At 32.2% G+C, this 23402-nt stretch overlaps 1 protein-coding gene across 4 annotated transcripts in view; it reads right to left on the bottom strand.

Moving 5' to 3' along the window:
* Positions 1–417: 417 nt before the first annotated feature.
* LOC106122465 (neurotrimin) overlaps positions 418–23402 on the bottom strand; it is a 155582-nt gene continuing 132597 nt past the window's right edge. The window contains exons 1-11 of one of the 4 annotated variants that reach the window (XM_013318427.1): positions 15645–15875; positions 7140–7199; positions 6093–6196; positions 5806–6013; positions 5357–5512; positions 4485–4613; positions 3485–3622; positions 2076–2240; positions 1262–1336; positions 1093–1176; positions 418–897 (exon numbers count right to left, since the gene is read on the bottom strand). In XM_013318427.1, coding sequence (XP_013173881.1) covers positions 806–897; positions 1093–1176; positions 1262–1336; positions 2076–2240; positions 3485–3622; positions 4485–4613; positions 5357–5512; positions 5806–6013; positions 6093–6196; positions 7140–7199; positions 15645–15714 — 1281 coding nt within the window. In that variant the 5' untranslated portion in view covers positions 15715–15875 and the 3' untranslated portion in view covers positions 418–805. Of the gene's footprint in view, positions 898–1092; positions 1177–1261; positions 1337–2075; positions 2241–3484; positions 3623–4484; positions 4614–5356; positions 5513–5805; positions 6014–6092; positions 6197–6308; positions 6384–7139; positions 7200–15644; positions 15876–23402 lie in introns of those variants that run through there. The other 3 variants (XM_013318428.1, XM_013318430.1, XM_013318429.1) reach the window with 3 other exon arrangements.

The raw sequence follows: 23402 nt of genomic DNA, 5'->3' as shown, positions 1-23402 counted from the left end.
AGGTGATACAATCTAAATTGACTAACATTTACAGCATTTTTAAATAATTTAATTATGTTAACGGCAACATAAATAATTTTATTCGAGACAAAGAAAAACAATATTTTCCTACTTTAAAAATATAATAGCAAAGTTGCTGAATCGTAAAAATTCATGTCGGTGTTTTATTTAAATAATGTTTATTCTGTAAGTGATAACCATAAGTTATAGAGTAATATGTAAATTTTATTATAATTAAAAAATTGTAGCTGTACAGTATAAAATATTGTGTTCAAACCCATATTACATTATAAACAATAGACTTTTCTAGCTTATATATTATTTGAAATAAAATTTACGAAAATCTTTACTAAATTTTACTAAAAAACAAACATACGTTACATGTATGGCATTTTCAAAATGATGTAGGAACTTAATTTAAGTGTAAAAATAAATGAAAATCTTTTTACAAACCGTGATATTGATAGATACCAATATAAAATAACCTGTTAATTCAAATTATTTGTCATTAAAACATGTTCTCTGTATACTACTTATTCAAATCGCTGCTGTTATACCCAGTTTATATTATTCCAGTCCAGTGAATCAAGCTCTTTATAACAACTGTAATAATGTGAACCTACACTGTAATGTAGTGTTTCGGTTCCAATGCGGTTTTTACATATTCCCATTTGTAATCCAGCGTTGGATTTGATCGCTTAATTGAAATAGTTTAAAATGGTCACTATTATTGTCGGATCAGCTGTTGGAAATTATTAAACATAAGTAATAATTAAACAGCTAATTTTTTATTTGCAGGCTTTAATCACCAACAACGCATCAATATCAACGATACTAATAAATTAAATAAAAGTGTATTTATCTTCGCTGTACATGCTGAATTTTCATCATCGAAATCTGAAAAGAAAACATTACAAGTATTGTTGTAACTTGCTTTTTTAGAATACATACTAAAATTAATGTAAATTTAGTAAAACATTCAAATCAATATTAAATGTAGTTTACATGCAGTTATTTTTTTAAAGTAAAGCAATACAAAGTAACTCATATTTTTTAAGTTTTTCAATATTTTATTATTAATTAATACGCTACCAAAATCTCTTATTTGTTCACCGTAAGCTTCGCCTTGAAAATTCGAAGTGATCGCGTCGTTGTTTTGAATATTTGGCAGCTGACCTGTTCAATAAATTTTATATTAATTACAGTTAATTTGAAATTGTTTTACTTTCTAGCAATTAGCAATTTAATTATAATGATATACCTTTTTTCCTTATAGTCTGATTGTCTAAGATTGATTTTTGTGTGGTCGTAAAAGCCGATGGAGGCGCAGGAATTTCTGTAAAATAATATTATTTTACTACTTAAAACTATGAAGAAAACATAACCTAAATTGAATATTTATTAGCGATTGAATCTTTTAATTGCAAGTTAATATGAAGTAAAAATAAAATTAATACACAAGTGAAATATTGTTTGAATTTCAATTTAATCTTGAATAAACTGTATGAACCATAATATTATCTCTATAAGTAATTGAAACAATAAATTTAAAGTTTCATAACAGGATTTAAAAGAGTCTGCTGCAACTTTATAAAATTACTTAAAGAGTTCTGTGACTCACGATCTAAAATAGAACATAAACAAAACTGTTTTATAAGTCCGGATTCTAGTGAGCCATAGAAAATTATTTATTATTAGAGTTAAGACGTGATATGTTTGGATTACTAACATTGTAGTCATGGCAAAAAATTACAATATGTTACTGGTATTTAGTGGTATATCATTGGTCATATTTTAAATGTAACAATTTATAAAAATAAATATCCTTATCATATTTCACAACTTTTAACTTAGCAGCATAAATACTGCAAAATCATTATCGTCATTTATCACAAGGAATATGTGAAAAAAGAGTACGGACCAAGAGTATGTAGATGTCGTTTCTTGTATAAATAAAAAAAACATAGCAGCTTATGCAAAGGTCTCTTCGCAATTTTAGCGAATTCAGGTGGCCGCTCGTTTGTAACCTTGTACTATAAACAAGATAGAAAAATAAATAAGCAATGAAGAAGTACCGTCCAGTTTAATAATGCCATCAGTTTCGCCGAGGGAGTTCTTAGCGATACACTTGTAGAAGCCGAAGTCCTCTTTGGTAATATTTCTTATCTTGAGCATCATAAACTTGTTATACCCGCTGTCCACAGGGAACGCTTCATACTTGCCACCTACAATTTCCATTTCTACTTAAATATAAAACCTGTATGATTGTCAGCTTGTATACATTTTGAGAGAATATTCTCTAATAAGTAATTTAATAATCTAATAGCAATATTTAATTTTTAAAATACACGTTTATATTTGTAAGGTAAAATTTTCAAAAACGAATATTACGTTTTCTTCATTTAAATTTACAAAATAACTAATTAATAAAATACTGTTTATAAATTAATCATAATCATTATTCAATAAAAATTTAACTTTCATTGTTTGTTGCCAATTTGTTCCAAAGCCTCTATTTAGATTTTGATGAAACTTTAGCAGGCATATTATTAAGGAAGCCAAAGAAGATTTGTGAGATTTTTCTCATAAAAATGTACACTTAGTTGTTGGAAAAAAAAAACTTAATTTGACTTCGACATAGCAACGTACGGGTTTAAGTAGTTAATAAAATCACTTAGAAAGTTGAAGCATTCGAATTATTTAGCAATCTCGTCTACTTCAGTCGTTGAAAGTAGAATAGGTATTCAATTTTAAAATGTTCCCTTTCTACTTGAGTAGTCACACACATTGTAGTCTACGTACTCTGTGTTGCTCCCTCGCTCTGCTTCGAAACTATTTTCATTATCTAGTCATAAATCAATGATAGAATCGTACGATGCTAGAAGACACGGCGCACATGTTATTTTACTGAACATGATAAATGTATTTGTGTTCAATATCATAACATGGCCTTTATTTTTAAAATATGATAGCTTTATGAACTATGATAAATTAATAAGAACTTTGTTTATAAAATAAGTACTGTAGGGCTTATTACAGAATATTTATCCTTTATCCAATATTTTTTTTATTTTTTTTTATTGGAAGACCAACAGCCATTTTTACAAATTAAGTATAACAAAAGTTAAAACATATAGCCAATTATAGGTCCTCGCTGGTAGTGGCATTTTACACAAATGTTTTTGCGCGAACAAATATTATATAGTAACAAAAAGTAAAAAAAAAACAAATTAAAGTTATATTCTAATAACGGTGCTGTTGTAGTTGTAGCATTTTTAATTTTATTCGATATATATATATATATATATATATATTTTAAAATTAAATAAAATATCGTAACTTACTTTTAAAATAAAAAAAATGAATCATCAAAAATGATATTTGAGTAAAACATATAGTTAGTTTTTAGTTAGTAATTTGTCATATATCTATATGTATCTATACAATGTTCTGGGTTATCTATGACATATGGCAATATTCTCACCGGATATTATCATGTCGCCGCGGTCGGTGGTCCAATAATTAATGGAGGAGGGGTAGGCCTCCGTGTGGCACTCCAGTGTCACGTCTTGTCCGATGTACGCGCCCTCCAATTGATTGGGAATCGACAGCATCGGTGGGACTGGTAATAAACATGTTCATTTATATTCCTGACAGTTAAAGATAAATGTTCTTCAGCTAAACCTAAAGTTAAGACTTACTAACAGCTTTAAAAAGAAGTATAACTCAATCTCGAAGATAATCACACGCGCTAAAAACATGTTTTTATACATGACTTTCGACAGAAATTTACAGATTTAATTTAAAAATGTTAATAATCTACAAAAGTAAAAGAAGATTCGTGTTTCCATAATGGTATAATTCGATATCATTAAATTGTATTTTTTCGATAGCATTTTATTATAAAACTTGTAATCCTTACAAATGAAATCAGGAACAAAAAGAAGACTTAGCAGAAATGAAAAGCTTTCACCTCATTGTTGCTTCTATTCATAGAATTACAAAGATTTCTTTTTCAAGTAATATAATACAATATGATCTTACAAAGCGTAGCGACTTCATTCGAGTGAAAACAAACGTAGGCAGTTGTTATCGTGTTGTGGAAAGTACAATCAGTTCCTAAAGTATTTGCTCTACGTATGTATGTATCACTACGCATTGTTATTGTACTCTGTTATTTATTAGTATCTATTTAAATAACACTGTTCGTGCATTTTTTACTGTCTAATTCAAAATAACATACAGACCTATAAACTTATCTGCAAAAGTCGTGTAAAAGGTCAATGATAACCTCTTGACAATATGACTTTTCCTATCTCAGTATTTGGCATCAATAATAATTAATAAGTTTCTTGATAACGTATTAAGTCGTCTTATCGTAAACACGGCAATATCTCGCTAATATCTATTATGTTATTAATATTATAGTAGTCTGTTAATTTTGGAGGATTACTGAAGACATACAAGACATAGATATTACTTACATTGAACCATAAGCATAATACGCTTGCTAATAGATGGTGGCACTTCGTTAGACGCTATACAGAGATACGCCCCCATATGAAGACGGGACACCTTTGTTATCGTCAGCGTCTCTCCATCTACGGCCGCCACTGACAACATATGATAAAGAAGTTAATCAAAGTTCAAGTTTTATAATTTATAGTTACTTTGCATAAGCCGGAGAAATGTAAATTAAAAAATTAGTGATAAGTAAAAAATATGCATAATATATCACAGTTTGTCGAAGATAATAAGACGCGATTAAAACATCTTTTAGTACTAACACGTAAACGACTATCAATTTTATTATGGTTTATGTTAACAATTATATCATAGAAAACTGTTTCAAATATATACATCATGGATAAATAATCTAGAAAATGTAGGTACCATCTAAGAGCACTCATACCAAAGTCAGCGTACTGCGAATACTAGGTTGTCGTGGCTATTCAATTCGCCGCTATGCTTGCGAATGAAGACTCCAGTAGCAATCGATCTTAAGTACCTCTTTTCGTGATTACACAATCCGATACGAGAGCCAAGCGCAGCGTACGCGATACGGGATGCAGAGCTGCCGCCAAATGAGGTGGAATGCCGCTTCAAAATGTATTCGGCCGCGGTTTGGCAGCAACTCCACTAAGCAGGCCGATCGTTAAGTCCGTATACATACATAAAAACTATGCACCTAACTCATAAAAGTTTGAACAACCCTAAGATGTCATAGAGAACATATTATTTAGTCAAAATATAGAAGTAAACTCATTGAATGAAAAAAAAAATCCAAACTCTATTGATTTGATATTTCCATACTTAACTAAGTTACCAAAATTGCAACAATGTTGTTATTAAATACCTGATTCCCCGTTATAATTAAAGTCTTGTCCATCTTCACGCCTCCACATAACATACGGTTCAGGATACCCCGATGCCCGACACACCAAAGTTACGTCGCTGCCTTCACGAACCACCGTGTCCACTGATGTCATATTATCGATGATTGAAGGAGGCACTGGAAATAAGACAGCAATATAAATCTACACAAAAGCCGAAGCTAATATACGAAGTCAGCTAAATCCTAAGTATTGCCTTTTCATAACACGAATCGTCTAATATATTCTTCTCATTGCAGCATAGGGAGGTCTCCTTTTAAGATTTTACTTAAGATCAATGCATACAAAAGTACTCATCTTTCTCTGTACTGCCAGCAAAATATTCATGTCCATAATTTTTTTGCGTAGAAAATATTTAGTGTAAAATCCTTCACAAGGGAATGAAAGTTCGCATAATATGTAAAATTCTTACCAACGACGTGCAGATAGCCTTTCCTTGATCGCATAGGGTCGGTGTTCACCTGACACATATACCATCCACGATCCACCTCTTGCACGTTTTTAATATGCAAGTACCAAGATCGGTGGTCATTATACGATAGGCTTATTCGTGGATTCTGTGTTATTATATTGTGATGAATACTTAAAATTGTTTGCGTGTCCATTCGTACCCAGGCAACCTAGTAAAATAAAAAAATATAGAGAATAATCTATAAGTTTAACAATTAAATAATAGTAGTTTTAATAATAATTGTTAACCTTAAATCCTCTCAAGTTATCGACAACACAAGCAAGAAGCGCATCCCGGCCAACTCTGACCGTAACATTTGGTATTGGCTCCGTAAACCTCGGGTACATTGACTCTGCAATAAAACATTCACTACTTCACTGTCTGCATTTGCCTCGAACAAAACATGTTTACTAACAATAAATTTTTTTATGGAAAAAGTTGATGGGTTAGCCGAGAAACGTAACCGTAGTGTGTCGGTGCCGCCTCGTCTGCCGACGCCGCGCCGGCCCGAGGGGTGCGTGATTTATGTCGGACCCACCAACGACAAATAGCGGTTTGTCGCCGTATCACTCTTTCACCGGTAAAATAATGTATCAACAACCAACGCTAAAATAACTCCAGTAAATTCGCTGTTTTATATAACTTAGTGGTTCACCTTCTCGGTGCATGTACAAAGTCAATTTGTAACTTTGTATCTAGTTCTTCGCATTTCATAAACAAAATTCCAACATATAAACATTTAAATTGGTCAACTTAAATGATTATACTAGTAAAAGGACTATGAATTTGATAAGACAAAAATCGAATTTATAGCTGACCTATATCCAGTCAGTTTTAATAGTAAACTTTGTACGACAAAAGACAACTGTATCATGTTGAATGGATGAATAATTATAGCTTAGTTTCAAATTGCTAGTAGAATGGTTTATTACAAGTCTAGTAAGTCTCTTAATTACACAGACGGATCGTTAAAAGTTTAATTCGTATGTCTTCGAAACTAGGCAGTACATTAATAGCGATGTATTTAAAAATATTTTTTTCGATTCGTAAATTAAATTCATACTTGCTAATTTTCAAAGGTTCGCGCCGTAAAGTAGAAAAAAGACTTTGCCGGAATTTGAGAAATTATTACATTTTTATTTACTAAGTAACAGTAGCCGTAACAACATTACCGAATCAGGCGATTCGATGGAATACCACGAATTCACAGTATAGGAGGCATTATGTATTCTTCGATTCCTCGAAGGCAAGCTCGTTTGTTTGGTAACGAAATGTATGAACTACGTTCCACTTACCATTTGGTACTTCTATAGGTTCTACAGATACAACATTCTGCCCATTGGGGAATTCCCGACCTGCGAATTGAAATATAATCTAAATTCTCGTTATAATGAAGCAATTATGTAAAATAATGCTCTATGTAGTACAAACGTAGTTTGATTGTTTTACAGATTTTATTGTCGGTTATAGGATAAGTTGAAAAAAATGATTTATTTTTCACCCTAACGTTGGTACTGTGTTCTTATGTTTTATTAATTAGGAATTGATCGAAATATGTGTAAAATAGCGCGGAGCTTAGCTATGTGGAAATTTTGCATGTTATGACAAAATAAATTATATTTAAATTATTAAATTCTAAAAAAAACATTAGAACCCCTTGGAATATGATAATTTACTGCAGTGTTGTTAACGACGACCTTTACAACGTAGTTGGTAAATCGTAAAAATTAAGTTAAACAAATTAGTTCGTTCAACTCTCGGTAGTTCTATGCAATTATGACATATAAAACTTTATAACGTTGTTAAAAGTTTCTATTGTATAATTGTCGACTGCAAGACGACGAAATTGATGTGAAGTTTTATAAGAAACGTAATAGTAAATGTTGAATTTTATGCATTTTATATTCATCGAGTAAAGCATCACTATTTTATCTGGCTAAGAACGATTCAATTCGCATAACATTTTATTGATGTCTACAACATTCCAGATAAGGCATAAAAATAAAATTCTTGTTAAAATTCGAGACATGTAAACCGAAGTAATTGCCCGACTGATAAGAGTGTAATAATTTTCGCGTGTCTATAAGTTTAATTTTATGTATGTGAACGTATACGTATGTAAGTTCATTTGTTGTCATTTTGTTGACAGCCTAAACTAAAATGACCGAACCGAATTTGTCGAATGAGGTGTCATTCGATTCGTCTTCTCCCGTAATATAACGGTTAATATTGCATCGGTACAAAAAACTGTCAGTCAGGGGTTTTTGATTTTTTAATTAAGGTTTAATTATAATCAATGTGCAAGCGGATCAATTGTAAAAATAGTGTGTACACTAAATAAATCTGTATGTAACATGTGAAAAAACTATTTCAGTCCCACTAAATATAGACACTATTTAAAGTTATCAGTAATCGATCCATCTCTACCCACCTCTAACTTTCAAATATCTCCCCTTATAAATTGGTTTTCGTTAAGAGCTATAATTAATGTTCCAATTATCATCGGCGACGAACTACGGATGTAGAAAGAACTTCCTTGAAAGTTTCTTTCCAAATTATCACTATGGTACGGTAATTTGAAATTTTCCAAACTTTTATAACTACATGGTCGTTATAAAAACTTAATGAAAAATTATGAAAGCTTTGCCTTTTTAGATTATGTCGCCCCAGTTTTTTGTATAGTTTAGTATGTAATAGGTAATTTACTTTATCAAGTATATATAGATACACTGTATCGTCTTTCGCTCTGACACGTGTCTTTTATTGATTTCTATGATTAGAATTTAATGACTAAAAAAACATTAATTTAGAATGCTCATCTGACATGACTCCGACGGATCGAAGAGGTCGATCACCATCTATCAAGATTTGATTCTCGCCGTATACCATGTGTTTTTAGATTTTCGAAATTCATTCAACCATTTTATTCGACGTCCGAACGATGGTGGAGCGTTGTGATGTAACGTGCAGATACACGCGACGAAATTAAAAGATACGTGTGAAGTCAACAAAACAAAATATCTGGGCCATTGTGGTCGACTATGCCCTAATCACTCTACCTTGGGTAGACACCGAGTTCCTTAGTGAGAACATATTTAAGCTTACGACGATTCAAATTTTGCATTACAATTAGGAGAGCCTAGACTTAAATGATGATATTGATTAAAAAAAATAAGCCTATACCATTATCAAGTTACAAAAATGTATGCGTCCTACGCTGTTCATTACCACAATACAATGGGCGTCAAGTCATGCGGCTGTTTTTAATTCGGTACAACAACCGCATCTATGGAGCGTACACTAGATTTTCTATTCATCACTCCGCCGATAATGGAACAATCCTGTCGTAGCCGCGAAGAGGGGCTGTCAACGCGAGTCGTTACTGCATATTATTATACTGCTCGACTCAGCACAAACCTATACTTGTAATGTACTGAGGGGACGACGGAGTCAATTAATGCTTCTCAAGGAAGGGGTTCTTTAATGATTAAAGTTTAAAATAGCAGATCATTTACTTTATTTGAACTGGAAGTATTTTATTTTGAAAATAAAACAGTTATATGTAGCCACTAGCTGTCAACCGCGACTACGTCCGCAAGGAATTAAAAAAACAAATTTAATAAGTAGCCTATGTGTTCTTTTTGGATATGTTCTAGATATATGCTAAATTCCAGCAAGATCTTTTGATATGTTGAAGTTATACCTTCAATTAAACATTCATCCATCTATCCAAACATTTACATTTATAATATTATATAATAGTAAAATAGAAAGACATTACAGAAAGGTATTTTCTAATTATTATGTTGTAATATTAAAAAATGTATCATCATCATCAGCTCTCTATACGTCCCCACCGAGGGGCTCTGAGCCTACCCTAAGTTAAGGGTGATTAGGCCATAGTCAACCACGCTGGCCAAGTGCGGGTTGGTTGACTTCACACATATCTTTGAATTTCTTCTTAGATATTTGCAGGTTGCATCACGATGTTTTCCTTCACCGTAAGAACGTCGGATAAATGTACATATGTAAATTGGAAATCAAAAACACATTTGTATATGGCGGGATTCGAACCCAGGACCTGCAGATTGCAAGTCAAGTGCTTGACCACTGAGCCATCGACGCTCCGGTAAAAAAATGTATAACTAGTAGATTTTCCTATGTAACTCGATTAAATTACTGATGTTTGCGCAAGCTATAAAGTGGTTAACGAAGTTGGAAAAACAATGGAGCTATTTTTATCGAGTTCTACCGCTGTCACTGTGTACGCTATTTCAGATTTTAAATGAGGTTTACGTTGGACTCGTATTTGGTTAAGTCACAAAATCGACCGATTGGCCGGCGACGCGATTTTGGTGCTGTGCGATCACGAGCGGCTGACATGTGCTGCTGTGGTATAAGATTAGTTATTTATTGCAGTCAGTCAGTTATAAGTCAGAACCACTGAGTTCTATAACTGGTGTACTGCTATATTTGGTACATTCATTTTTAGATAAAATGCACATAATATTAACCAGTCATTGCCAGCACTAATCTTCATCCAAATATGATGCGGTGGCCGTCAAGAGTAAACTGAATACTAAGCTATACCGCGTACCATCTTTCAACCACTTAACCAATTAAGATCAGGTGCGATTAATAGCAAATGCTAGTTTAGTAATTATAAAAAAAAAAAACAAGTTTACATGACTCTCGATCTACATGATGCTGATATTTTGTAAATCCACAAAGAGGAAAAATACCGCAAAATATTAGAAAGTTATGTCATGGTTATTTAACAATTCTGATTCTACGGAAATAATCTTATAGCATGGTAACTATAGCGACTGGGTGGGTCGGGTGCTAACTACCCCTCAAGCCTCGTTGACATAGGGTCATTGAGAAAGCAAACATCGCTTTTAGTTCAATAGCCAACTTGGCATTAAGAGGATTGGCAGCGAGCATAAATCAACGACAATCGATTTGCTTTGTTATTTGAAAAAAGTACAATGTTTTGGTAGTGTTACGAGTGGAAGGTAGTTTTCTTAACATATTTTTTGTTTACATACTTGTCAAAAATTATGACACATTTTTGATTAGACGTATTAATCAGAAATAGTTAAGAACATGATAGATATTAAAGAAATATCATGTAAAAATTAAAAATTAAAAAAATTGCTACTAATTTCAAATATTCCTTACATAAGTCCTTACAAATACATTGAATTGAAATACTATCATAAATATTTCTGTAAGTGTATTAAAATTAGTTACAAAAGAACGATTTGTTTACGAAAATATGCTTATAATTTACTGTGTTACGTTATGTTGATTATATACGTATTTCATTTAACATAAAATCTATTGATGATACAAATTCGTAATTAGAACAGTCGCTAAACATTCAACTTTAATTATTATTTACGCAGAAAAACACTTTAATTTATTAAAAAAGTTTTACAACCTTTAATCGAAATTAACGAAAGTGTTCTCGTTTTGAAACGTGAGAAAACGTAGATAGGTAAATCAAATCTAATATATTGAGAACTTGGAAAGTTAAAGAGACGATTTTGAATAGGCATTGTAATAATAATCATAAAGAATACCTACTGTAGGTATTTTGTATTCAACTTAAACTAAGCCTTTACCTGGCTTATGTCTTTATACCGTATTAACCTAGTCAGGAGAGATAATCTTATCCAATTCATAAAAATTCTTCTAGGTTATTATTGTTAGCAGAAAATTACGTAGACAAAGCCTACAAATAAATATCCATTACAAAGAAAGCCTTCGTTGTTTTTCTTCGTAAAGCCAAGTAACAGAACTAAAATTCTCCTCATCGGTAATGGGTACCAGGATTACATAACATCAACAGAGCAGAATGTTTGTTTCCCGTCTTCTACTATTAAATACTTTGGCTATACAATATCTCTAGGTAATCTATTAAATATTAAAAGTTACTTCAGTTTATCATGCAATATTTGACAGTTTATAGAAAAAAGGAGGCAACGCCAAAACAATAACAAAACAATGCTAATCATATTGAAATAGTGTACATAATCAGTAACGGTATTTTCTATAATCAAATTTACAAGAAGATAAACACAAAGAAACATACAAAAGCTATAAAATAGAGACGTACGCTGGTAGAACAATAACAATTTATTTAACAGCTTCAATACATGTCTCAAAACCAAGCTATTCGGTTCACTATTATTAGTTCCTATATTCAAAATTTGAATTACAAATTTTACCATAAACCACCAACCGCCATATTAAATATACAAAATTAGCGCTGATTTCACAAGTAGCCTATGTGTTCTTCCAGGCTATGTTCTATATCTGTGCAAAATTTCATCAAGATCCGTTCAGCCGTTCTGGAGATACCTATCAAACAACATCCATCTAAACATTTACATTTACAATATTAGTATTAGTAAGTTAAATAAATAATCTGAAAGGGTAGGATGAACTTTGTTTTCTTTGTGCGCACACGAAATGAAATAAAACGAAATCGATTTAATATTTCTCAAATGTAACAAGAAGTAACAAAGTCGAGAAAATTTAATCTTGCGAATACAACATCATCACTTTGATACCAGTAGTTGTAAGAAAGAAAATAATCTAAAGAAAAGAGACTCGTTGAATTATTGTATCCTGGAGCTACGGGGAACAAATAAACTACAATGTCTTTATTCACAAAGTATACACACTGTTGCTTATTCAATATCGAAATGAACATTTACTATCTTCTATTAAATGAAAATCAATAAGCAAAAAATACAGTTGTACATTTTTATTAAAAACGCTACAGCAAATTGCCTATTATAAATTAATGCTGCCAAGTATTTTGATACTGACAAAATAGGTATACGATTTTCACCGACCATAACGGATGACATGTTTGACAGGAAGAGAACGTATTGACCTAATCGATGTAACTCGGAAGTAAGTATATACAATTTTTGAATTATAACTCACAAATCTACTGATATTGCTTTTGGAATTTGTCTCATCTGAGTTACAGCAGAAGGCATGGAATAAAGTGGTCCCCCTTATGGAACTTTTTAATCTCGTCCTCACTAGTTTATTACTAGTATACTTGCTACTCTGGTCCTCACAGTAAGACATAGACTCAAAATAAAATCATCAAGTATATCTCCTCTAAAAATTTTGCGTTGAAAATTTGCAACGAATGTGGAAAAATTTTATCTCGAACGAAATTTCAGGAGCGGATGACGCAATCGAATTCGTTCTGCCAATCGATGCGCCTTGATGTAACTTACGTTCTATTAGATTTTGACGAGAATCAGGCTTTTGACATTATTTGAAACAAGAAATTGTCTGATTTTCAATCACGTTTATGACAAAAGTTCTTAAGAAAGACAAAAAGAGATAAACAAAAAATTAAGAAAGAGGAAAAGAAAAATGTGCACAAAACTGAAATCGAGAAGTATTCAAACCAAAATTGTATTAGGATAAGCATATGTACGCATCAAATTATATTTACTTAATGGTAGTGCTTTTTCGGCGTAAAAATGTAAAAGTTTTCTCTTTATATCAATGTTTGTGGGTTACGAAACAAATTTTTAGTAATGTTATTTTGAATATAGTCGGTAATGCTGCGACAAAATAAGTGATGTTATATTAAGACCTAGAGACCATATTTATTAAAACACCTTTAATAATATAGTAATCCATTTGCTGCTTTTTCGCCCTATCGCTTTAAAATATTTATTCTTCGATGATATCTCCGGAACGGCTTAGCGGATTTCGCTGAAATTTGGCATACACATAGAATATAGTCTGGTAGAAAACATAGGCTATTTTCAAGAATTTTATATAAGATTGTATATTTTTGTTATTAAACAATATTATAATCTGGGTTGTTACAGCCGCGGGTGGATCTGGGCCTGGTCATGTAAATTTCTTCATGTCAGTCTACTTTGAAGATTTTATTTTCAGATCTTTACGGTGATATTTATTTACTAACACTCGATAATGTAGCTCATGGTTTAAAAGTTCTACAGAAGCACTATAAAGGGAACCTCAAAAAAATTATATTTACTTCGAAAGAATTTTTTTACTAAATATAACACACAGTAGAACATATCTCGATGGCGAAGAGAAAATGGCTTATTTTGATTATTATTTATTCATGTACGCTTCGTTTCCTGATTCAGCCTTGCCAAAGGTTTACATATTCTATACTTAGACATGTATGTATGTACATTTGTAAACATAGGGTTGTAAGTACATTTCTTAAGAGATTTTTAAAAGAATTTAATAATAACACATATAAATAATAATATTACATAATAATGAGTTTCTGCATATGGTAGTTATACATGTGTTACTACTAAAATAAATCTTATCTTATGTTTTAATCTTGGTTATTTGGTCTCATCTTATAAAATGGTGGCAAGTCAACTGACGTTCCGTAATCATGACGTGCTATTAGATATCTTAGATATCTTTCCGCATCATTACCTTCGGATCTCTTGTAATCTTCCGACATTTCTCAAATAACACAATCAAATTTTGACTACTAAGACACGCTGTCTCGAAAACTTGTTTATGTAACTACTGGTGATAACTGTAACCGGTTTCAACTGCCGAAACGATTGGACAAAATATAACTCTCTGTGCTTTAAAAAAGTGCGAAAGGAATGACATGTTTTTGTACAGTCAGCTGCATAAATAAGCATACATTTACAAAACTTTAGACACTCGTATAAGCCTTCGGTTTAAAAAATATGTGTGCACGTATCCATCCGAACATAAATACATATTATCGACGAACACGTGTTGACTTATTTTTGTAACAGAAGGCCCTTAGAAGTGTCTTAAATTTTGCATATGTTTACTTATTTATGCAGCTGACTGTACTTGCCGAACCTGGTTACGTTTTACACTAGTCATACCATTAGTGGGATATTTACTTACTTATTCCACCCTAAAGCACATAACTGTATATTTTACTTGAATGGATTAATTAAATCACTAATCCGAATTAATATCTTTAATTTAATAAGTAAGATTAATCCCAATTTTATTTAATACCGTAATGGAGGTGATCCATAACTGTCTCCGCATCCCAAGACGGCTGCGGATATCCGTGAATGAGTCACGGACTGAAGCGACCCCTGTCCGTTTTGTTTGTGATTCTTCCCCTTGTTAACTGAATTACGTTTTAAGAAATACGAGAACTTCTTATCAACCCTCTGTATATATCTCGTTCTTAGTGATTCCGAAATTCGTCTTTCATATTACAATCATTCGCTCTCGAAAGAATATTACGGTTTCCGTTTAGAATCGTTGATTGGTTTGTGTATTTGATTTTCTTATTTACCATTCGTAGGTAGTATTTATAAAACGAATAAAAACATTCGTCATCTGATGCGGTAGACGAGGTAATTATTTTTACCCTTTGCATAAATTTTTAATTTTATTTGAGAATAATTGAAAACGATCATCATCGGCGAAAAATTAAAAGATGACCAAGAGACAGTAGAATTATCAAAAATATAAATATAATGTCAATGATATAGCTAGAGCATACTATAGAATACTTTTATGCAAATCTAAACTTAAGAATCATATTAAAATAAAAAGCTAACCGTACATACATACATACATGCATGTTTGATTACGCAAACAAAATTCTAAATAACAATGACACTTGTTAAGTAAACAATGTTAGTAGTTAAGGTAAAATGTACATAATTTAAGAATAGGAACTTATCTATTTTCTTACTTTTGAAACTTTTATTCAGTTGGTAACAAATTGTAAATAAATGTTAATTTAATTCAACACTCACCTGTCGTAATGCAGAAAGTTGCCAGCAGCGCTATCAATATTACAGAGTATAAATGTATAAAAAGAGTCATTTTATCGTGTTTAAACTGTCAACAAAGTGCAACGAAGTTTAGGCGCGTAATTCACCTATATTGTACGTAGCTGGACGCGTGAGAAGTCGCGAAAGCTTTTACGAAAGCTTCGAGCGAGCGTGCCATCGCTTGGCGGGCTACGGAGGCACTGCCGCGGGGCGCCACTCCGCCGCGCTAACTACCCCAGCCGGATAAACAAGGGCGAGGAAACCGGGTACAGGCAGACATACCGTCTCCCAAGTATACCCGACCCCGGATAATGGCATAATAAAATAAGACAAAAGACGGCTAGCCGAAGAACCGGAGCCAGTTTTAGACGAGTCGCTGTCAAATATGCATAATTTAAGGAATAAATGAATAAATGTTGTCGCTTCCGTGGACGGATCATTGTCTTATAACTTTATAAGACCTTTGTTTTAAACTAATTAATTAATAGCACCTTTGTATGTTTCGTGGTAAGTGATATATACATAACGTATAGTATTAGAGCAATTTATCAAGCAGTTAACACTGGATGGCTTATGTATTTTTTACAAGTAAACCAGAGGGGTAGGTAGAGACTACGGAATTGGGCACGCACACAGACTCGCCGGTTATGCGTAAGTTATAAGTTATGTAATTAATAATTATAACGAATATGATAGATATTTTGTTTAATTTATATTGTTAATTATGAAAAAGATTTTATTATATAATAATATTCTGTGCATTTTTTTTTATTTTTTTTAATTTAAATATTAATAATGAACGCCTCACCGCTCCCGACATAACTTCAGCACATTTTGTCCTAGAATAATATTTTCTTTGGAAACGGGTATAATTTAATGTTGCGAAAAGCATTTCTTAAATTTCTGGCTTTGACCTATTCTATGAAATATAAATGTTATTATTTCTAATTAATATTATCTTAGTAACATATTAATTATAATACAATCATTTGCGGATATGACCGTAAGAAGGATTGTTACTTACGCTTGCTCAAATTTTACAGTTCATTGAAGGTATTTTCTTATAAAACATTGCATAAGGAACAAACATAGTTTAAACGACCTCTGTAACTATCTTTGAGACCTCTAGAATAGTGCAAGTAGTAAATAATTTAAGTGCAATCATTACGAAGCTTCCAATTATTTAATGCTTGTGTCAGTAGATATGAGGCAAATTAATGTGACGTGTCAGGAATCTAGTCTTATGGGAATACTCCTGACTTTGATTCGGTGGTACATGGTACATGTTGCAGTACATATAGGTAGTAAATGAATTAATTACATCAAGAGATGTATATACATCGTCTTTATATAATAAGGCTGTACCCGTCCCAACATTTCGCATCTAACACATAAGTTAATTTGGTAATTCTGACCTTCGGTGTGAAAGATGCCCCTTTATTTATCTATACAAATATAAAAATGGTGTGCCTGTATGTAGAAGTCAGACAGCTAGTTATTTTGAAGGTGTATATTCTAGTTTGAATATTACGAATGAGCCGTTGCTTAATCAAGTACGAATTTAGCAAATAGTTTTTTATTTAGCTAAAAATAATTAAACTATTATACTTATTTCAATAATGAACTTATGACTTCACTTGAAAATCAGGTACTGCTTAGTATTATTATGTACTTTTATTAGTCATAGGTGAAAACACAATTAATTACATAAGTAAATAAACACCGTTTACATATTACATGCTTAATTTCTTCGCGTTTATATATACCCACGTTATATATAAATAATAATGTTTCATTATAGCAGGGGAAGAATTATTAAATTGCCTTAGTAGGTTCATATTAGAAGCTAACGCGTCTATTGTTTTTATACTCTTCGTATAAGTAATCATAGTATAAGATAGAAAAAGTAAAATTAACTAATATTTCCTACGAAATGTTCTTTCTTTTTTAATATATGTAACTATAGAGCTGTCCCCCATTACTTCGTCCGCGCGGAATAAAAAAAATAACTTAATTAGTAGCCTATGTGTTCTTCCAGACTATGTTCTACATCTGTGCCAAATTTCGTTAAGACCTGTTGAGCCATATTGGAGATACCTTCAAACACCCATCAATCTAAACATTCGCATTTATAATATTAATATTAGCATGATATAAGTTGGAATTTTGACGAGATTATTTGAAGTAACTTTGATCAAGTAATGGCCGTACTAAAGAGTCGGCGTGTCGCCAGCGTCGCCAAATAGTCGCGCCTCGACCGTTTCGCAGTTTGTTGACCTTAAAATGTAGGATAACGATGTTCCTTAAGATTGAAGTACAAGTTGTTACATTTGGCAACAGGATTGGCTTTCTTATATATGATTTTTTTTTAATTTAATCCTTCAATATGCTTCGGTAACATTTATTGTGCAAATTATAACGTACCTCCAATTATTTTCAAGACAAAACATCCTGTTAAGGGAGACACCCTCTAATCTGTTCTTTTGTTCGCCTTTTACAGATTGCCGTTTATTATCTAACGTTTCAAATGTTAACTTTAATTAGCTATTGAATTCGTACCTTCCAATTTCATGTTAACGTGTTAGGTTATATAATTGTCTAATTTAAATAAGTATAGGTAAAATATATTATCGTAATTGTTCATGTGCGGTTTAAAAATTGTTTATAACACTGTTTTAGACGCTCTGATATAACTATATTATTGACTATTGTTAGGAAGAAAATCCGACACCGTGCCGGTGTACTGGTGCAACACTAGCCTTACTAAAATGTCGACGTTTATGTCCCATCACTCATTCTGACACTGGACTCTGTAATGAAAGCGCGCCATTCGCGCCAAAGGATAATGTCTAAAACTATATTGATACTTGACTGTCGCCCACGGCTCCGTAAACGCATAATTAAAGAAAAAAAAAACTAAAAAGTCTATCTCACCGTGTTCTATATTTATGCCAAATTTCACCGAGATCCGTTATGCCGTTCTGGAGATACTTTCTATCAAACATTCGCATTTAGTATTATTAGCATTAGTAAGATTTATTCGCGTCTCTCATATATCTGAGTAGTTAGACTGGATTTTAATTTCAGTTTTTGTTAAACGAGACTGATAGTTGGTGGTTTAACCGATACTGTTCATAGATCGATCAATTAGCGCTGTTCTGAGTAAAAGTTTAGACTCATTTTTTGACCACGGATGCCTTTTTTTCGTTGTACCATTTACATTGAAACAGTAGTGCAAATGGAATGTAAACTTATATAACATCATAATTAGATATGTATTGATGTGTTTCTTATAACATAAAACATCCAGATGAGTTGAAGAGTAAATTTAATTTAACAACCCGATGCCTTCGTCATATACATCGCAACTAATCTTAAATTACTCTGTACCTCGTAAACATCATCCGCAAAGTTCTGTTACAATGTGAAAGTTGGTAAATCAGCAAGAAAATGCAGATTTAAGGAAAGCTATTTCCAACAAAATGGTCCGCATCGGCCCAGAAATTGGTTCCTCTTCCCGCTCCACTGCCCGAAGAAAGTTGTTACGCTAAAACCTATTTTTATTATTCCGTACTTCTTGTTTCGGGAGATGTTTGGCTTTAATTTTAACGGAGTTTTTATAAATGTTGATTTTTATTTAAACAGTTTTCTTAAATTTTTCCGATAGACGTCATAACATTATTTTTTGTTTTAATATTAGTTTCACAGTGACTCCCGTTTTCGGTGTCCACTCACGTAGGGTCGGTGCACGAGGTTGTATCAACCTTATGTTTTAAAAATATACCAACAATAAATAAAAATATTCGGTGCCAATTAAAACAATTTACCTAAAATAAAAATATTAAATTATATTTCTAAATGCTTAAGATTTGAAAAACGATTTTTTGTTATTTGAGTTTATTTGGATCAATACAATCTACATATATAGTAAATCATTTATATTTCCCGTTAGTTCAACAACTTTCAATATGCACAACGTAAGTCTTAAGTATTCGCGAGTATTTGAACGAGAAAATGAAAAATAAAATTGTTCTGGGTCAATTTTCTTCGTCTTGGAACAGACGAAAGCCTTATCTCTCAGCCTTTATTATTTCCGAGTCCGTCCGCAATATTATGCGCGACGCTACGGCAGATGGATCAGAAAACATAAATCTGACGTCTAAACATGTTTACGCCTAAAGCGCTTACCTTAAGCGGATCTTTTATATTTCATGCATTCAATCGTTTTATTTTTCACTATTCCGTAAATTCGATGTAAAAGTCGCTACATTTTATACATATAACGGGTTCAATTCAAAAAGTTAAAAACACATTATACAGTTTTTAATTATAATACAAAGTTTTATAAAATCCATATTTTACTAGGCTTAATGTATTATGTGTACATTTGTCACTTTTGTATTTTTTTAAATACTCTCCTAGAATACAGTGGAATTGCGTGTTTTTCAATAAATATTTACAAACATTAGCAAACTCCATACTACTTCATTCTAGAAACATATTAACTAGGAGAAATTTGTTTAAACAACCATTAACCGATTTGCCACTTCGCCACATACAAATTTATTAGCCTTTGCGCTTATCACGGCGAATGTCTCACTCGGTGGGCTTCTGCGAAATTGTTCACATTCCAACCTCGAAGTCATGCATATTTCGCCGAGTTTCCGCCGCCGGTGAAACGTACTCGGATGTTTTAAAAATAGTATGCTAGCATTGATACTTTTAGTCGTATGTAATCAAGAAAAAATAAAAATAAATAGTTTTTAAATTACACCATTGACTACGGAAATTAAAGTAGTCGTCCAAGCAACACTGAGGGACCTTTAATTAAGCAACTAACGACTTTTAATTTTATTAATTTTAATAACTTTTAATTTTAATATATTAAATTTAACGACTTTTAACTCGCTTAGGATTTGTGGAAAGCCTGTACTTTAAATCGATAAAATCGCCGTTGAATATTTAAAAGATTCGAACTTTTTTTTTTAATCGAAAGCATCGACTGTTCCACTATACTCAGTGGTAACATTCTGAATTCATGAATGTTTTATTGGGGAGGCGACGAGGAGTTAGCGAGAAAAATGTGACGTAATTCATTCACGCTCGTCACGGACACTAACTGCGTGTTTTGTGTTGTTTGGATTTAGTGTGAGTAATGCAACTTTCCCTCAAGTGCGGTAATGCAATTTACTTAAGGCTTATGTTTATTATTTTCTACCTCATTCAAAGTGAAGACAGAAAAATCTCAGCTTAAAGTGTCTTTCTTTTTTCCTTTTAAAAGAAAATATATCTTTCTTGCTAGTGTTGATTATTTATTATGAAATGCAAGTTTAAAGCACTTATCTGTTCATTAATTTTAATCGATGTTTCAATTCATTAACTCTATTATAGTAAAAAAAACAGAGTACGCACTGACTTGCTTAGTAAAATATGTAGAACATGTCATTGACCTATGATATAAGTGTTGTACGCAGAATGATACGGCGAGACACACTGGCACCGAATTGTAGCCAAACTATATTTATGTATGGTTTTTGGCGGCTGTTCAGTTGTAAGCTTTTAGATTATTTTACGTAATAAGTAAGCTGTTTGTATTCAATGTTCGACTTTGCTTCGATGAATGCTGTGCGTGAAATATTGCCTTTTGATATAAACTATAAATATACAATTGAAACCTATTTAGTTATTTTATTTTTTAAACGTTGCAAAAAAATTTGTATGTTTTTTTTGCTTTGCGTTCCGGGTTGGGATACTACTTAGTACTATTATGAAAGAATATAAAAATAGGTTCTATATTAATATCTAGTTCTATAAAAATATCTTCCTACACATCGGGATTACGATAAAAATTATTTTAATATCCTTTTGAAATATTTACGACGTATATTTATAGAACGGTGTCTAAAAAGGGAACCTATTTCTATCTTATGTTAGATATATTTACTGTCACACATGCAGCTTCTGAATAAAGATCAAAAATAATTTGCTAAGAGTTGGTAACTTATAAAAAATAGTTTTGTTCGAAATATTTAGATGGTTAAGTAGGATAAATTATGAGACAAACTTTCAGGTAGCCTATTGATTTAATTTCAATTTAAATTTTAATTAAATTAAATAAAGATAAACCCGAGAAAATTCAATTCAAAATAAAAAAGATCGGAAAGCAAATGGACTTCATATTTCTCTTTCGATTTTATTCCTAAATACTCCCGCGGCTGTAGTTAATTTGAATGTTGAGATCTTATTTAAGCAAAATTCTTGCATCTTCCACCTAAAGATAATTTAATTCTTTGAGATCTTTTCCCCGCTGGGATTACACTGTATTAATAACTTTGAACGATGTAACTTACTTAGAGCTTAAGGAGTGAATGAAATTTTTAAAAAGCACCGAGGATTATACACTATAAAATAAGCGTAATTTTGCATATTTTCTTTTTAAAAATTTAAATTTCATAATCTTATATATAGAATTCTCGTGTCACAATTTTTGTTCCCATACTCCTCCGAAACGGCTTGACCGATTCTCATGAAATTTTGTGAGCATATTGAGTAGGTCTGAGAATCGACCAACATCTATTTTTCATCCCCCTCAATGTTAAGGGTAGTCCACCACTATTTTTTTTAAAACAAACACGCGGACGGAGTCGCGGGCGACAGCTAGTGAATATGTAACTTCAGAAAATGAAAGTAATGTAGTATTTTATTCGATAGACCATTAGATAAGTTTATACTAATTGTTACTCTACATTCAAAATAGATTAAGCCCACAGTATTGCTAAAAGCGAGATACAAACGTTATAGAACATTTTAAACTTACTTGTTTCTAGAATTTCGTTCGAATTGTTTCGAAGTTTAAGACGGTCAGCGGGAAATTGTGTCAATTATTTTGAACAAGCGATTGGATTAGGAAGGAGTTGGCATTCAGATCACAGAACGAGCTTGTTTGTTCCTGAAAGCGAGTGTGGACAAGTGCAGCAAACGAAACGAGGCAGCGCCGCATCGCCCGGGCCGCTCTGCCCGCTCGCTTGGCCTCGCTTGGCCCTCATCCAGTACCTTGATTTAAATGCAACATTTATCGAGACCGCCGGCATAGAAATTCTTTAGCCATTTTCAAACATTTGAACTAAGTGAATTTATTTTATTTGAACTACAAATCTAACATTGGGCTTTTACTAGATATGCGATCCATTTATTGGATTTTCTGCAAATCGAAGTTAGAAAGCGGTGGTGCTTTGTTCTGTCGACAATTAATGTTTACATCTTTAACCGTCTTGCATGTATTTTAAATTAGAAAGTACTTTAGTCTGTCTCACTCACTTAGGTTTCTGAATTTGGACATAAATAAGGACGCTTGTCATATTTTCTGAAAGATATTGCAAATCTTGAGAAAATAACTTTTAAAACGCTAGTTAAACGTACGCTTGCAATTTAAATAACATAAAGGAGAGATAAGCTGAATGGTTCTGGGCTCTGCTAAAACAGCAATAGCCATAGACAACGTCAACTAGAGTATAACGCGAGACGACTCGATCGGCGCTTCGGGATTACATTAACTTCGGCGCGCGTCAATATCGCCCGCTGTTAAACTTTATTGAGCTCTTAAATTATTTTAACGCCATTATGCTCACAACATTAAAAAATTCTTTACAAGGTAAATTGCTTTCTCAACTTTGCTCGTAATATTAGATCGTACAATTACTTTTCTAAGTTATAATTTGATTTTATAAAAATAATATCAGT

The sequence above is a fragment of the Papilio xuthus genome, unplaced genomic scaffold, assembly GCF_000836235.2.
Source record: "Papilio xuthus unplaced genomic scaffold, Pxut_1.1 DF826923.1, whole genome shotgun sequence".
Classification (NCBI taxonomy): domain Eukaryota; kingdom Metazoa; phylum Arthropoda; class Insecta; order Lepidoptera; family Papilionidae; genus Papilio; species Papilio xuthus.
This window is presented reverse-complemented; position numbering and strand designations above follow the sequence as displayed.